At 39.3% G+C, this 16029-nt stretch overlaps 1 protein-coding gene across 2 annotated transcripts in view; it reads right to left on the bottom strand.

Moving 5' to 3' along the window:
• Positions 1-2170: 2170 nt before the first annotated feature.
• The window catches only part of TBC1D4 (TBC1 domain family member 4), a 195151-nt gene continuing 181292 nt past the window's right edge, over positions 2171-16029 (bottom strand). For both annotated transcript variants that reach the window (XM_081084189.1, XM_081084190.1), the window contains 6 exons: positions 15494-15652; positions 12529-12773; positions 8444-8603; positions 7564-7733; positions 6102-6278; positions 2171-4459 (listed from right to left, as the gene is read on the bottom strand). In XM_081084189.1, the coding sequence (XP_080940315.1) occupies positions 4226-4459; positions 6102-6278; positions 7564-7733; positions 8444-8603; positions 12529-12773; positions 15494-15652 (1145 nt within the window). In that variant the 3' untranslated portion in view covers positions 2171-4225. The remainder of the gene's footprint in view (positions 4460-6101; positions 6279-7563; positions 7734-8443; positions 8604-12528; positions 12774-15493; positions 15653-16029) is intronic.

Genomic DNA, 16029 nt, shown 5'->3' with positions numbered 1-16029 from the left:
TTTTTGGATTCCAGATCTCATAAAAAAATAAATAAATAAATAAAAACTAGGCAGAATGAATGGTGAAGAAATGTGATGAAAACTTAAAGGGAACTATATTATTTTTGCCTTAAAGAAAAAAAAGATGTAATTTTATATGGGTTTTCTATATATGAGAGACTTTTATATATAAAAAGGTGGTCTGTTTTTCTACATCTCCGTTGAGAACAGAGGAAGAAGAAATGTGTTTAACCAGCAGTATTAAAAATATAGGTTTGATTAAAAAAATAGTTTCTTGACAATAAAGAGAATTAAGTTTTAAGTATGTTACTAAGGGAGATTTAAATACTTTACCCAAAGGCATTTCTAAAAAGGCCAGGTTTTCCTATATTGGAGATACTTTCCCTGAAAGCAGAATGGTGAACTACATTTGTTCAGGTAACTTTGCTGTCCCTTGAAGCCAATTCCAAAGAAAGTAAAGATAAATCGAAACAATAGTGCCACCTAGTGGCAAATTCAGCAATATACCAAGCTATGATTCAATAAATCCCTATATACTTTATATATTAAAACTGATTAATCTTTTTATAATATAGACACAAACCTTTTCAAGATTAGATTTCCCCATTCATCATTCAGCACATACACGTAAGGAAAAACAAGCCCAAAATCATGGGGCCAACGCATGAGTAAACCCTCCAGAGGGAACTGGCCGATTATAAGTACTTCCATAGAGTTTAAAGACTAAACCCAACAGAATTGGAACAATTTAATTAATTTCTTAACTGTCGCCGACTTGAAGTCAAGTACAAATCTCTGCTGCCGAGATTAGGGGTGACTGCTGATGAGCAGTCAGAAAGCCAAAATGAGTGAGAGGGCCTTTGGGGCTGCCCTCCTGCCAGTCCCTGCTGGGTGATCGCTCTCAGACAAGGTCCTCTGGGAAACGCCCCCTTGTTTTAGGTGGTCTTCCTCGTTGTACATACAAAACTCCAGTTTTGTTGTTAGAAAAACTCAGGTTCACAAGCTGCCATCGACTGAATCAGTCACCACAGAGGTGGAGTGTTTTGAAGAACAGTTCATGAAGGAATGCCCAAGTCTGGCTAACAGTTCCTGTTCTCCTCCTGCCTTTCACACTTCCTCCCTCCTCCCTTCCCCCTCGAATCTCTCCCACACACACTTGTCTCCCTATTGATTCTCTTGCTGACACTCAAAATGTTTAACTACTACATGTAGTGCAAAATATTTAAAAGTTTTAGTCCTAATATTAGCAAGGAGATACAGTATCCTTTTATTAGATTGCAAACATACTTGAGGATGCTCTGAAGATATTTGTTTTTAATGTATAATTTGTGTTGTTGATACTATTATAGATGTCTCCCATTTATTTTATGTAAACACATTCATATCATATCCATCAATAAGTGCCTTAATTCTTATTTGGAAGTTAACGCAATCAAAAAATGTACTTTCTTGCCCTTGCTCCGTGGTTGGCAAACCACGGCTTGCGAGCCACATGCGGCTCTTTGGCCCCTTCAGTGTGGCTCTTCCACAAAATACCACGTATGGGCACACACCTACAGTGCGATTGAAATTTCGTGGCCCATGCGCAGAAGTTGGTATTTTGTGGAAGAGCTGGTATTTTGTGGAAGAGCCACACTGAAGGGGCCAAAGAGCCGCAGGTGGCTCGCGAGCCACGGTTTGCCGAGCCGCAGTTTGCCAACCACTGCCCTAGCTGGTTTGGCTCAGTGGATTGAGCGTCGGCCTGCGGACTGAAGGGTCCCAGGTTCGATTCCAGTCAAGGGCACATGCCTGGGTTGCAGGCTTGATCCCCTGTAGGGGATATGCAGGAAGCAGCTGATCAATGATTCTCTCTCATCATTGATGCTTCTATCGCTCTCTCCCTCTCCCTCTACCTTCTCTAAAATCAGTAAAAATAATATTTTTAAAAATGCACTTTCTCTCTCTCCCTTGCTATTTATGAGGAGCATAGACAACCAAAGAGTAGAATGCAAATCAGTCAGTGTGGTTAACTTTTTCTTTCTATCTTCATCAGCCAAAGGCTTCATTGGACAAGTTGAAAATTGGTAACTAGCAATGTACTTCCACAAATGTTTCTAAAAATTATCTTTGTTGTCTCTGATTCTATTAAAAAGAATTCTCTTCTATTACAAACAAAAGTAAAACAAGTAAGCCAAGGAAACGGAAGCGATGTATTTATTGGAAATGAACTAGACATTACATACACCCGATGCAGATGTGATGAAGATGTAACAATGCATGAAGCGTAATTGATGCAACGTTTACAAAGTCACAAAAGAAAAGGAAATCCATTTTCAAAAGAAATAGTGTATCCAAGACACCTTAGTCTCTGACCACCGTAATACAACTCATGTCGCTGCCTCTGAACATCCAGAATAAAATTTCCTTTACACTGAACAAAAGTTTCTCTTCCCAACTTGAAGATTCCGTGGCTCTCACACACATCAAGCAATTTTCATCACCAGCGAGTAACAGAAGGATATTTTTCATATTCCTCATAGGAAAAAAAAAATACCTCCTACAAGTAGAGACATTTTGGGGAAAATTGAGCAGCAAATCAGTTGGTGGCCCCAACTGAATGGGGTATACAGAATCAGCATTTCCTAGAACCTAGAAATTACATTATCTTGACTAATAAGATTTCATTTTCTTGTAAGGAACTGCCTGGATTAGAGAGCATGCTCTGCTGATTGGTAACAGGAGTCAGTACAATTATACTGGGGAACAGTGTGGAGGGGGCTTTTCATCTGCTCATCAAGGTTGTCCAAAACCTTTAGAGCTTGACTCTTCTACTCTATGATACAGTGTAGCTTGTGTATATACCAAACTCCCTTCAAGGAGAATTATCCCAGACCATTCATCTGTGATAATATTAGTCCTGCAGAAAGCAGTAATGATCAATGCTGTTTGGAAAGGCAAGAAGGCACCTACTTCCAGAGGCACCGTCACAGAATCTTCTCTGAAACGGAGAACTGCCTGTGTGCTTTAAACGTCGCTTCCCTTCCAAGCACCTACCACACCAGAACGTCTTCCAATACACCGTCCGTGGCCGAGAAAGCTGGGCGCCCCAATGCAGGGGTATGGGTCTCAGATGGGCTTTCTGCGCTTTCCCCTTTCCTTCCAACACACTTCATCAGCTTGTTTTATACGTTTCACGGTTCCCACACATGTTCACATGGAAGGGGGAGATGACTGTGAGCTGATTACATTCTATCAATTGTCCAAATAAAGTGTCTGAACATAGCCTGTCATCTTTAGCAAACCAGCCATGATTGCATTTCCTTGTCCTTCATTTAAGGTAGAGAGAAGTAACAGCTCCCACATTTTGGTGGGAAAATGGCAAATCCTGTCACCACTGTGGCACCAAGTAAAGGGGAGACAAATGTGGGAGTGATTTAAATAAAAAGGGAGGAAAACTGTTCAGGTCCTAAGTTAAAACTCAGAGGCCTGATATTTTTAGTTTGAGTTACAATGCTGGTCTAATTTGCTAGAAAATTAGCAACAATTCTCTTCCAGGCGGGTAGACTCAGCCTTGCCTTTTCAGGCACATCAAAGGTGCTGCCCAAGCAGCCTCAAAATGCATGTAGACTAACATGCCGGTTGGCACAAAGCAGGCTGGGGAGAAAGGTCCCCGAAAATTTTCCTGGGAAAAACCACAGGAGCGTGACTGGCAATCAGTCATCTTCCTGGTATAGACACACATCAAGTCACAAATGTTACCCCCCCACACACACACTACTGAGTGAAACATGCTGTTCTTTGGAGAAAAAAATACATTCATTTTTTTCAAGTATATTTCAATAGACAAAGATTCGCTAGCTTTGTTTCACTACAAAGATGAGATGATTTCGCATGTGTCTAAGGGGAACTTTACCCTAACTTCCCTTTGGTGTGGATTTCATGAAGTTTTGATTTTAAAAATTGCTCTAAATATACATGGACCTCCTTTTGTCCCGAAGTGTGAATTCTTGATGTCCATTTTCTATATGTACATAGCCTACAACAACAGAAATTAGTCCGCCTATGCCCAATGGCTTAGGGTTGGCAAACTCTGGTGAGAGTGAGGCCCACTGGCGGGGGCTGGGGCTGGGGCTGGGGCTGGGGCTGGGGCTGGGCTGGGGCTCAGCCGGGACACGGTCCACCCTCAGTGTCTTGCCCAGCACAGCCCACAGCTCACAGATTGTCCGCAGTGTCCTCCGAGCCCCGGCTACGCCTTGCCCCCGGCCTTGGCTTTATGGTTGGGGTTGCAGGTCAGGTCTCTGAGCAGCGCCTCGCAGTCGGCCAGAGCGTCGGCAGGCAGCAGCTTCCGGATCTGCTCCACTGTCTTCTGATAAGCCATCTTCTCCTGCTCCAGCGTCCGGACTAAAGACTTCATTTTGGTCTCTCTGGTCAAAAGATTTTCCAGGTTGGATTCCAAGGTCTGGATTTTAGCATGAGCTATCTGTTGGGGGGAGGAGAAGGGAGGAGAGACAAAATAAAAATCCTCTAAATAAAAAATGTGAAGACTCTGGTTTTTCATTGTAGCAGCAACCAGACCTATGTATATTAAGCAATCTTATCATATCTATATATATAAAAGCCTAAGCGACCATTACAACCAGTTGATCAAGCGACCAGTTGCTATGACGTGCACTGACCACCAGGGGTCAGATGCTCAATGCAGGAGCTTCCCCCTGGTGGTCAGTGTGCTCCCACAGCCAACCTACCATGGCCCCTCCCCCCAGCAGGCCAGCTCCAGTCAGGACTGGGCGAGACGGCCCCAATTGCTGGTCAGGCTGAGGGACCCCACCCATGCACGAATTTGTGCACCAGGCCTCTAGTGACTTATAAAATAGTATGTGAAGCAGGTACTCTGAAACCTTCCATGAAATGGAGATTTTATAGGTTTCTCTAAAAATATAACTATGGTACTAACAAAATACATCTCATTTCACTGAGCACACCAAAAGTGCAACATTGTCATCAGTCCAAGTTGGAGAGGGTCCTCACTCCATACATTGGTGCTCCCCCAGAATGAGTGGGATCTGATGGAGAAACAGGAGATTCCTGACTGCCTTGAGGTGCTAAGAGGGACTTTTTACCAAATGGACATGCAGGGTTTTCTAAACACACTTAGAATCCTATCAGTTTTTATGGGTGTCAGCAGTACTCAGGTAACTTGGGAACTCAGACACAATGACAACATGAGCTGTCAATGAAAAAGTTTGTTATCATTAACAAAAATCATTATAATATAAAGCAGGTGCAAATACACCTCAACCTTGCTTTCTCCTCAGGCATGTAATGCCTGAGCAGACTCAAAATGCATGTAGACATACTCAACTAACCATCGTTGAAATATCCATGTAATCATGAACAATACCCTCAACTGTTTATTTTTCTTTTCAAAAACAAACAACGTCGGCTCATTTTTTGAATAAGAAAAAGCATAAAATTTCCAATGGGCCAGAGCTAACGTAAGATGAAGTAAAGGAAGTTAGTGTTCCTTTTCTTGGGGAGCAGTTACTCTAGCATCCCCTTGTTTCTGAGCTGGTTCTCTCACTCCTTCCACCAACCATTCAGAGTTGGCTCAAGCCCCAAGTTCCCTGGAGCATTCCCAGTTTCCCACATGTAACCTCTCCTTCCTTGAATTTAACGAAATACAGGATGGGGCAAAATAGGTTTATAGTTGTGAGTACACAAAACACAGAATTTGTTCATGTATTATTATTTATTGTATTAGTTTCCATACAAGCAACTGTAAGCCTACTTTGGCTCCACCCTGTATATGCAACACCCATTGGGTAGTTAACCAGATTATACTTTGAGTTGCCATTTAACTCCCTTGTGAGTGTACATTTCCTCTCTCAAGTAATAATTCAATTTGTATGTACATTTGTAGCCCCACAGCACGTGGTCATAGTCTGACACACTGTGGCCCATCGTCAGCAATGGTTCATTCCATGTCACATCCCTATTATTCTGGTATAGCTCTGTACAGGCAGGAGGTGTTCAAGTGTTTTTTGTGGGATTTTTGGTTGTCTGTTTTGTTTTGTTTTGTTTTGTTTGTTTGCTTGTTTTTGGTCAAATCTTTATCTCTTTACCTGCAATTTTTCTAGAAGGTCCATGTTTTGCCTTTTCAGTTGGTTGTTGGCCCTCTCCAGCTTCTCCACAGGCTCACTGTCCTCACAGGCATAGGACGATTCCTGCAACTCATCCTGCAGCACGTGATACTCCACCTCATAGGCATGCAACTGTTTAGAAATGTCCATCTCAAAAACCTGCCATGAAAACGCCACGGGTTAGTCTGGTCTTCAGTATGTATACGGATATACAGTCTGTGAAGCGGGTGTATTTCATAGAGATGTCCAAATACTTGTTAATGAGGAATAGCGTGGCACAGCAGGAATGTCAATGTAAGGAAAAATAAATTATTTCTACACACATGAAACATTGTCATCATGAAGCCAAGATTACAATAAGTTAATGTTCAAAGATATTTGGTAACCAAAATATACACAATCTAGTAACTATCTCCCAACATGTAGCATACCAGAAAAACAACATTAGTTATTGAGTACCTCCTATCTATGTTAGAGATCATCTGTGCTGATCAGTAAGCAAAATTGCATAGAGTATTTCTATAATAATGACACCCAAAGCCCTTCTAATTATTTGTCAATGGGACAGAAAGGTCATATACTACACATTCTGATCCATTTGCTAAGCCATGGTGAGCCTCTTAGGAGACATCTATGTATTCTACCACACAGAGAATCTTCAAAATTGTACATCCTGTGCACTGCACAGAGCTGCAGGGTTTAATCAGGCTGCCTCCCCTCTCCCATATTGCTGCCAAATAGGAAGACAGGTTATTTAGCAGTTAGAGGATAGGTAACCGCTCCTTAATCTAAACATGTGGGGGAAGGTGAGGCAGTTGCTGCCTCTTAAGCATTGGTGTCTACACTAACATTGTGAAGAAAAAAGAGCCCACAAAGAATCAGACTTATCATTTTATAATCAGATAAACTCAAATCTAAGAATTTAAGTGAGATTTTTAAACAATCTTTTTATTCCTCTCAAACAAGTATCACTCTTTCCTTACTACTGTGTATGGACACAATGGACTATTGTGCAATCATTAAAAATGATTATATGAGCTGTATTTATTGGCATGAAAGAATGTCTAATACTTTAGAGATATTTTAATTAAGAATTAAGTTATTCAATAGTATGTATAGTATAATTTCACTTATGTAAAAAAATATACATATTTATATGTATATATAAGCAAAGGGAGATGTGTAAAAGGTAGTTTAAAAAGTTTTAAATTTCAAAGTGATAAGGTGAAGGGATTAAGCAGTACAAACTGGCAGTTATAGTCACACAGAAAATGTCATAATACATAAATTTCACATTTCACTTCTAAATAGAATATAGCTGATCAAATAAAAACCATCTGTCAAGCAAAACTGCATCTTTATGCTAAAATATTTAATATATAATGAGTAGAGGAAATTGCTTTATAATCTTGTTATCTTATTACTATCATGTTGTAAAGCATACCTGGGTGATAATTTTTTCCATTTCAGATGTATTCATATCAGGTAGCGTGCTTTTAAGAAATTCAACAATATTTTCGAAGCTTTCACATTCCATTATAAGTGTTTCTTGGCTGTTCAGCAGGCTGAGTGCAACCTTAAATATAACTTCAGTTCCCTGAAGAAAAATAATATCTAAAAAAAGAGATAATTTTCATATCAAATTATGCATCCACTATTGTAAATAGCATGCTATTGGTGTTAATAGTTTTGTGTGTTTTTTTAAATTGTGGCTATTGTTTTAAATTACTGCAGCAAAACCACCAAATATTTTGCCAAAGAATAGTGGTCAAAATCACCTAGTTTTAAAAACAAAAAAATTTTCAACAATAAAGATTTTAAAAAATAATAATAAATAAAATAAAAACAAAAAAATATGATGGAAACAAACATGTGTATTCTTCTTACTACAAGGTATCATCAAAATATCATCCTAAAATACATTAAAATAGCCAGCTATATTGTGAAGTCAGCAACTGTTATTTCCAGAGCACAAAACTGAAATTCAAAGTACTATATATAAACTAGAGGCCCAGTGCACCAAAGTAGTGCACTCAGGGGAGGTCCCTCAGCCCAGAAGTATACTCTGATTATTAGGTATAAATGAAAGTAAAGGCCCAATACAGCTCTCTCAAATACAGGAGCCGATTCTTCTTCTTTCCCTTGTAATATCAATTTTGTTTAAGAACAATATGGTTTCAAATTACTCTCAGAACAGAGCTAGGCATTTTTATTCAATTCTACTAGCAATCTGCTATTCTGTATCACACATGATAAAGCAACTGGCTAGAAGTATATTCCTTTGGAATAAATAACTGTTCTATTTGCTCAGAGGCATCTCTTACCAAAAACTCTGGCTACAAATCCTAATGGAAATTGAGAGGCGAACAATGTGAGGAACCAGGGGGCAGCATAAAGACTGGGGCTGATTTCATTTTCTTCCAGGTGATTGTAGAGCTCTCTGTGATAGTCATGAAGGAGTCTGGACAGCTGGTACATTTGAATCTAAAATTAATTTGGATAAGAAAATAAAATGTTATGCATTTGTCTGAGGGTGCATAAAATACACGAAGTTTAATTTTATTGCTCTAATATTCAATGACAAATTCACCTATATTCAAATAAATAAAAGCAGTATTACTTTATTTTTATTGTTATTGTTATGTTATGTTACGTTATAGTTGATAGTTAAGTTCACTTAACTGAGGTCATAAAAGCAAGTCACAGGAAGGTCATCTAAGACTATTGGGCAAGTTTTACCATCATGTGTGTTTTGGTTTAACATACATATGGAAACTAGAAGCCTGGTGCACAAATTCGTGCATGGGTGAGTCCAGCAGGGGGCTGGCGGGGGAGAGTGGCCATGGGCAGTTGGCCGGCAGCTGCCCCCTGATCAAACTTCCGTTGGAACTCCAGGTCGAGGGGACAATTTGCATATTAGCCTTTAATTATATAGGATAGTCATTTTTCCTCATGTCAATATTAATGTAGGAAGGGAATAACCAGAACTGTCCTGGTCCAGGACTCCCGTGGGAGGCCATTCTAACTTCAGGCCAGTCTCAGAAAAGCCTCCATTCCAAAGAATCTACCACATTCAGTTCAGAAGCAAAGCTTACTCTACTTGCTGGGCTCCGTGTCTGATTTATGATGGAGCTCTGGCCTCCACCCACCAGGCCATAGACACTGCTAGGCTTAGCATGTTACGGAGCCAGAAGCTTGCGATGTGACTTCTAATGTCCAAGGTATTCCAACAGCTTGTTTTTCACAACAAAGGGGATTAAAGCAAAACCTGCAGTCTGAATGTTTCTAGTATTAAAATAAGAAATTATTTCATGTGGTTACTGAGTTGATTACTGATATTTCAAAAAGATTATAAACACAACATATAGCAACTTTTAAACTTATGTCTGTAATAGCTAAAGGTTAAGCAGTAGCAAACAATAAACAAATTTGTGAATTGGGCTTTGATTTATATTTTTATCCATACAGTAACAGATTGAGTACTGGTTCCCTGATCAGTTATATCAGCTTAACATTTTGGTAAGAAATATAGACAATAGCTTATAAAATCTAGCAGTCTTCTTTCACGAGAAGATATCATCAAAATATCACCCTTAAATAGTTAGCTCTATAAAAATACATTAAAATATACAGCTATGTTGTGAAATTAGCAACTGCTGTTTCTAGAGCACAAAACTAAAATTCAAAATACTATATATAAATAAAGCAAATTATTTGTTTGATCTTTATAACACATATCTGTGGAAACTAAGGTTTGACACAAACTGTAAAAGGAAAGAAAAAGGCACAGGAAGTCATAGCTATAAAGTAAGAAGCTTAGCTTTAGCTACAGGCAAACATAAGATTTAAAAATGAGATTTTTATCTTACTAAGTCATATTGAAAAAATCCTATATTTCCCTTAGGCCATTTACAATTTATAAACTAGACATACTGAGTTATGTCAAGAGAAGTTATATCAAAGTGCTTTGGTAGCACAAAAATCAGAGAAATCTAATTAGCAGAATAAAAAGAACACACAGCATCAAAAGCATTCTGCTCTTGTATAGTTATGATCATAATTCAAACGCTATACTTCAATGTTTAATTTTTTAAAAAGAACCCTACTTTTTTCCTACATTCTAAACTACGGCTGGAGAACATTCCATGAATATATATTTCCATTAAATTTATTTTGAAAAAGGCAAATAAAAGCAAAATTCATTCTTCTTTCAAAGGAAACTTTAATAATAAAATGCCATTTTCTAAGATAAATAATTCTTGCGTTCTACCTTATAGATAACATGGCAAATCTTCAGATGGAAGAGGGGAGATACAGGGATAGGTGAGAAGTGTGGGGCATGAGAAGATGGAAAAAAAGTAGAGACCAAAGATGTTACATAAAAAGATATGATGCTTTTACACTCAAAACAATAAACTGCAGACACACACAAAAATGAGACATAGTTAGAAGGGTCCTCAACTCCCTCCTCCTTTTACAGACAGAGCCTACAATACCCACGCTCACACTATGCAGGTATCAGAAACCATACCAAGTGATCCCAAGCCCACTGCTGCTTCCCCTTTTGAAATTCATATTGATTAGACAAAAAATACTTCTTGCTCGAGAAAGTGGAAAAGTGTTTACAGAGCAAAAAGATCTACTCTTCTAGAATAAGGTTCCCTATCTTGTGGCCTGTAAAAATGCTACCACCAAAAATGTTAAAACATCTTCATTTTCATTAGTACAGATTTAACAGATTTTTTGGCAATTGCAAGTCATATTAAATTAATACATAAATCCAATTTATATAAATTTTTATAATGTCAAATTGATGAGATATCCTATATACTAAAGATGTAATATGCAAATGGCTGCTACATAACAACCAATCGCATAACAACCGGATCACGGATCAGCAGGAAGGTGGGGCAGTGAGCTACAAGTGGGCGGTGGAGAACTATAGGAGGGGGCAGGGCAGCAAGCTATGAGGGGGAGCAGGGGGAGGGGGCAGGGGAAGCTACAGGAGGGCGGCAGCGAGCTACTGGTGCACGGATTTGTGCGCAGGGCTACTAGTTTTTAAATAAAAAAGTCACTGCATTTTTTAAGTGATAGCTATATCTATCTTTTTATTTGTTGACCAAAATCAGCTATTCATAAGTACTCTCTACTCCTTGCAATTCTAAGGAAAGCTACCAAACTGGTATTTCTGGAAATCAGAACTATTTAATTCCTATAAGGGCAGCAATACTTCCTATCCGATATGAGACTAGTAAACTATTCAGCAATAAAATGAAAAATAAAACCTTCCATGGTCATTATTATTTCCCTTAGGGAATGTTTATAGACCTAGGAATGGTCAACAATGAGGAACCAAGCCACCATATCTGTTTTACGGTGAACGCCCTCCCTCTGACCTTACACCTGAAAACCGAACACTGAGAGGAAAGCCCCCCCGCCCCCCCGTCACCCCTACCAAACCGTCATCTTCACAAAGAGAAATGGAGCACTGCTTCTCCACCATCCCCTCAGGAGGATCCCATACACTATCATATTCATCAAGTGAAAACGTCAAGTCTTTTTTGCTTGTGGGTTAGTAACTAAGATATTAAATGAGAAAACTGAGCCCTGGGAAGTGGGAAATAGAGTACATTGTAAAAGCATTTTTTAATCTTTTACTTCTTATCCAAAGCATAATATTATGACTACCTGGGTATCATGCTGACCTCACTTCAAGGCAAGAGAACCCTGACATTCCTCTCTTTAAAGTCTTCCTTTATATTTTTACTACTAAAAGCTTTAAACTGCAAGGTAGTGGTTGTTTGGGATATCCTGTCTACAGATAAGATTTAAACTTCTTGTTAGAAATCTATACACTAAGGAAAATGAAGTTTAAACTAGAGAGGAGAAATGTGTAAACAGGGAGTTTGAACTAAGTTGAAGATAAAAGTAGCAGTGAATACCCTACTGAACCAAAAAATCCTAACAGTGCTCCTTCAGAGCAGGCTCAGAAAAGCAGGCTGACACAGTGCCGTATACTTTGAACTCTTCCCCATCTAGGAACCTATCTGACCTTATGGTAAAAGCATGATACCCAGTTAGTCATAATATTATGCTTTGGATAAGAAGTAAAAGATTGGTAAGCTCAAGAAGAACCATGACATAGACATCTGCCATTTCTGCATGCCACCAAGTAAAGGAATAAAGACATTATATTTTCAGATTTTAAACAAAAGACCTATGATTCTTTGCAACTGACAAGTTGAGGAAAAGTGAATTAAGATGACTTAATTCTTCTTCCATGTAATGTGTAGACTTAGGGGACAGTGGATCCAAATTTCTTTAAATCTGCTGTAATTTAGAAGAGGTTTGCTCCTAAGATTTTCTGGTCACAACTTTATGCATTCCCCGAGAATGTCTGCAGCCTCACCTGCAGCGACATCATGTCGGGTCTGTACTGTTTGCGGAAGCCCAGGTCATACATGAGGAACTTCAGCATTTCAAAGGCTTGCTCTTCACTCATGTGCAAAAGCAGGACTCCAGCCACAAAGCTGATCCCCTGACAGTAACCCACTTCTTTGTCCAGCAAGGAGTAGGCTTTCAAGAGGTTGAAGAGTGACAGTTGCCCTGCCCCAAGCTGTGCTGAAAAGTAAGGGTGAGTAGGAAATGTCCTTCCTGCAAAGGAAAAGAAAGGAAATATTTTTGAGATGTCCTCGTGCTTTGGAGACCAGAGCAAAACTGCAATTCAATGATTTCCAGAAATAAACATTCTTGCTCAAACCAGTTGGAGTTGCTTGGACTGTCCATGGAACTGAGTCTCTCTCTCTCTCTCAACTGAGTCTCTCTCTCTCTCTCTCTCTCTCTCTCTCTCTCTCTCTCTCTCTCTCCCATCCCCCAAACCCCAAGTTCTCTAGATCATCACCCTATCTCCACATACAAGACAGGGAAGTAAACATAAACATTTTATGCTAACCAGAATTTCTATCTGGGGGGGGGGGGGGGTGGACAAGCATAAACAAATCAAGGATATATCTAGAAGAGATCTCAAGAGAATAAAATACAGAATTTATTCTGACTATAAATCAAGGCAAATTCTAAGGTCACATAAAGACCACCAGCTAACTGAAACCATAAGATGTGTCATTATTTAAAAGGAAATCTTAGTAGTCCTAAACAGATTTATTCCTGCTTCTCTTGTAATATGACACTGAAGGGATTTTTGGGAGCTGTTTTGTTTTACATTCAATCTGTCATTCAGGAAATGCTTATTTTTCAAACATCCTTTGCTCTCTGTTTCTTAAACCACCTCCACAAGCCATGTAGACCCCTTCTCTCTCTCTCTCTCTCTCTCTCCTCTCTCTCTCTCTCTCTCTCTCTCTCTCTCTCTCTCTCTCTCTCTCTCTCTCTCTCCAATATATCGAAAAAGGACAAGGAAAGTAAGGGGTCAAGGTGATTTCAAAAACATTTCTCTCGGGTAGTAGAGCGCCGTCCCATGCACTGAAGGGTCACAGGTTGATTCCAGGTCAGGGCACATACCCAAAAGACCTATGATTCTTTGCAACTGACAAGGTTTCGGGTTCCATCCCAGGTTGGGGTGCGTGCAATTGATGCAACCAATTGATGCTTCTCTCTCACATCAATGTCTCTCTCTCTTTCAAGTCAATGAAAAAATATATATATATTTTTTAATTCCTCTCTAAAATTCTCCTTTGGATATAAAATTACCACAGAGATACTGCAGCCAGCAAACACAATCAGTCCTGGATCACTGAAAAGTTGGTACTAAACAGAGAAACAAACCCATCTTCACCACCAACGCTGTGCACAGACTGGTGCGGGACTTTCTTTGTGCCACAAAAATGAAGGGGATGGTAGCTTCTGTGTGAAATGACTACTTATGTACGTTAAATCTTATAAGAATTTCAGATTTTTAAATGTTTCCACCACATGTGCTTAAGAGTGACACCCCTCCCCAAACCCTCGGGAACTGATAAGATTAATTCTGCAGAACAAGTAAGGGGAAGATGTGAGAAATAACAAGAACATGCTGACGAAACACAGATGGCTACAAGTAGAGTCAAATAAGCATTTTTAAAATTATCATTTTACTTTCTCAGTTAAAATTTTTGTTAAAGAAAACGATAAATAAGTTATATAAATAAGTCCCTGCAATCTGATCTCATCATCTCCTTCAATTAGGACATCTAGACTCACCCTAAGTGTATCATCCCAATTTCAAGTCTCAGGATCAATTTCCAGTCACAGAACCACAGATCTGCAGGGTACACAAGGATTGCCTAGTGCCAAGTTCTCATTTAAGAGAGAAGATTGAGACTCAGAAGCAAAGTAATTTGCCTAAAACCACAGTTCAGTGGTAAAATCAGAACAAGAACTGAAGTTTCCAGTTTCTTTGTAAAATTCTCCCTTTTAATTCTATTGGGCTCAAGAATATTAACTGATTTGGGCCCCTTTCCCAAAAAAAGCTATCATCTAAAAGGAACAGAGGTCAAAACTAGGTTTAGGCCCGTGATTTTTATATGCCCTAATATAAGGTGACTCCAAATAAAACGTAACCACTTGTTTTCACAAATGGGCTCAAGTAACATATCTGCCCACTTTAAAATTACCAATTTTTAGGGATACAGATGAAATAGTCAAATGTCAATGTACAGTATTTAATCCAAAATGTTTGATATTATAAAATAATAAAATATATATTATAATATGTTAATTTAGAGAAAAACTAGGCACAATATAATTTTTTAAATAATACTATTGTTACTTTCTTAGGTTATTTGAAATTTAGCCCTGAGAAAGACAGCTTGATGAGGCTGGCACTGGAAATCCTCCCCCAGGTTAGAGTTACCCGTTCATCGAACATTATGACAGCTAACTTTTCTTTCACCCCATAGGGAAGGAGTCATGATTTCCACAACATAACCACTCATCATATTGCTTTATAAAGTCAAAGGCTTGTTTTCAGCAACCTGTCCAGATATACTTAATGGAACTTTGTTTTAAAAAATATTGGCAGCCCTTTAACCTACTCTAGCCTATTTCAAAATCAAAGCTGATTGAGATAACTGTCCACCCCAAACAAAAGTCAGTTATTCAAAAACAGGAACTGAGAGTATCTGACAATATGACCTTCATACTGATTCACATATAAGATAACTCCCTTTTCGGAGGGCAAGTTTGGTGACAAAATCTTCACTTTCTACTCGGGCAATTAGGACATCTTCAATGAGGTATAAAACCAACTGCCCTCCAGAAAAGACAGAGTCATTATCTCTACATAGGCCAACAGCTCCTCTTTCTCGACCAAAACACAAACAAAAAACTCAACAAACGGACCCACTGTTTACTTTTGTAAATAATCAACAGGACAGACATACCTAAATCCACGAGAATCGCATGCTGCTGGGCGGTGAGCTGCTTCAGAAGTTCCTTATAGGACGTGTCTGGAGGTTGCTGCTTATTGGGCAATCGGTGCCGCAGACGATACTGCACCGCTAGGAACTGCCAGATTTCTCCTCGTCGGCTTTTGGGAACACCTACAGCCCGAGATAAAAATCAAGGTCTTGAACTCTGGAAGGAAGTTGCTGAATCGTAGCTGGTGAACCATATAATGCTTGAAACAGGCAGCTGTAATGTCCAGCTTGCCACCGCGTGAACATGGAGCACGACTAACAAGTTTAATCCCGCAGCTGCTGATGTCTTGCAGAAAAAAATCCCACCCTCAAATAACAATGGCAATATTAGCAACAGGGGCCAACACTGGGGCTAACACAAAATTTACTGAGGGTGCCTCACTGCTGAGCATGGTAAAGGGGCTCAGAAAACACCCCAATGAGAGAGGTGATCACTATTACCCCCACTGTACAGATGGGGAAGCTGAGGCAGAAAGAGGCGAAGTAACTTGCCCAAATTC

This window comes from Myotis nattereri (genome assembly GCF_964212035.1).
Source record: "Myotis nattereri genome assembly, chromosome: 2".
Lineage (NCBI taxonomy): Eukaryota > Metazoa > Chordata > Mammalia > Chiroptera > Vespertilionidae > Myotis > Myotis nattereri.
This window is presented reverse-complemented; position numbering and strand designations above follow the sequence as displayed.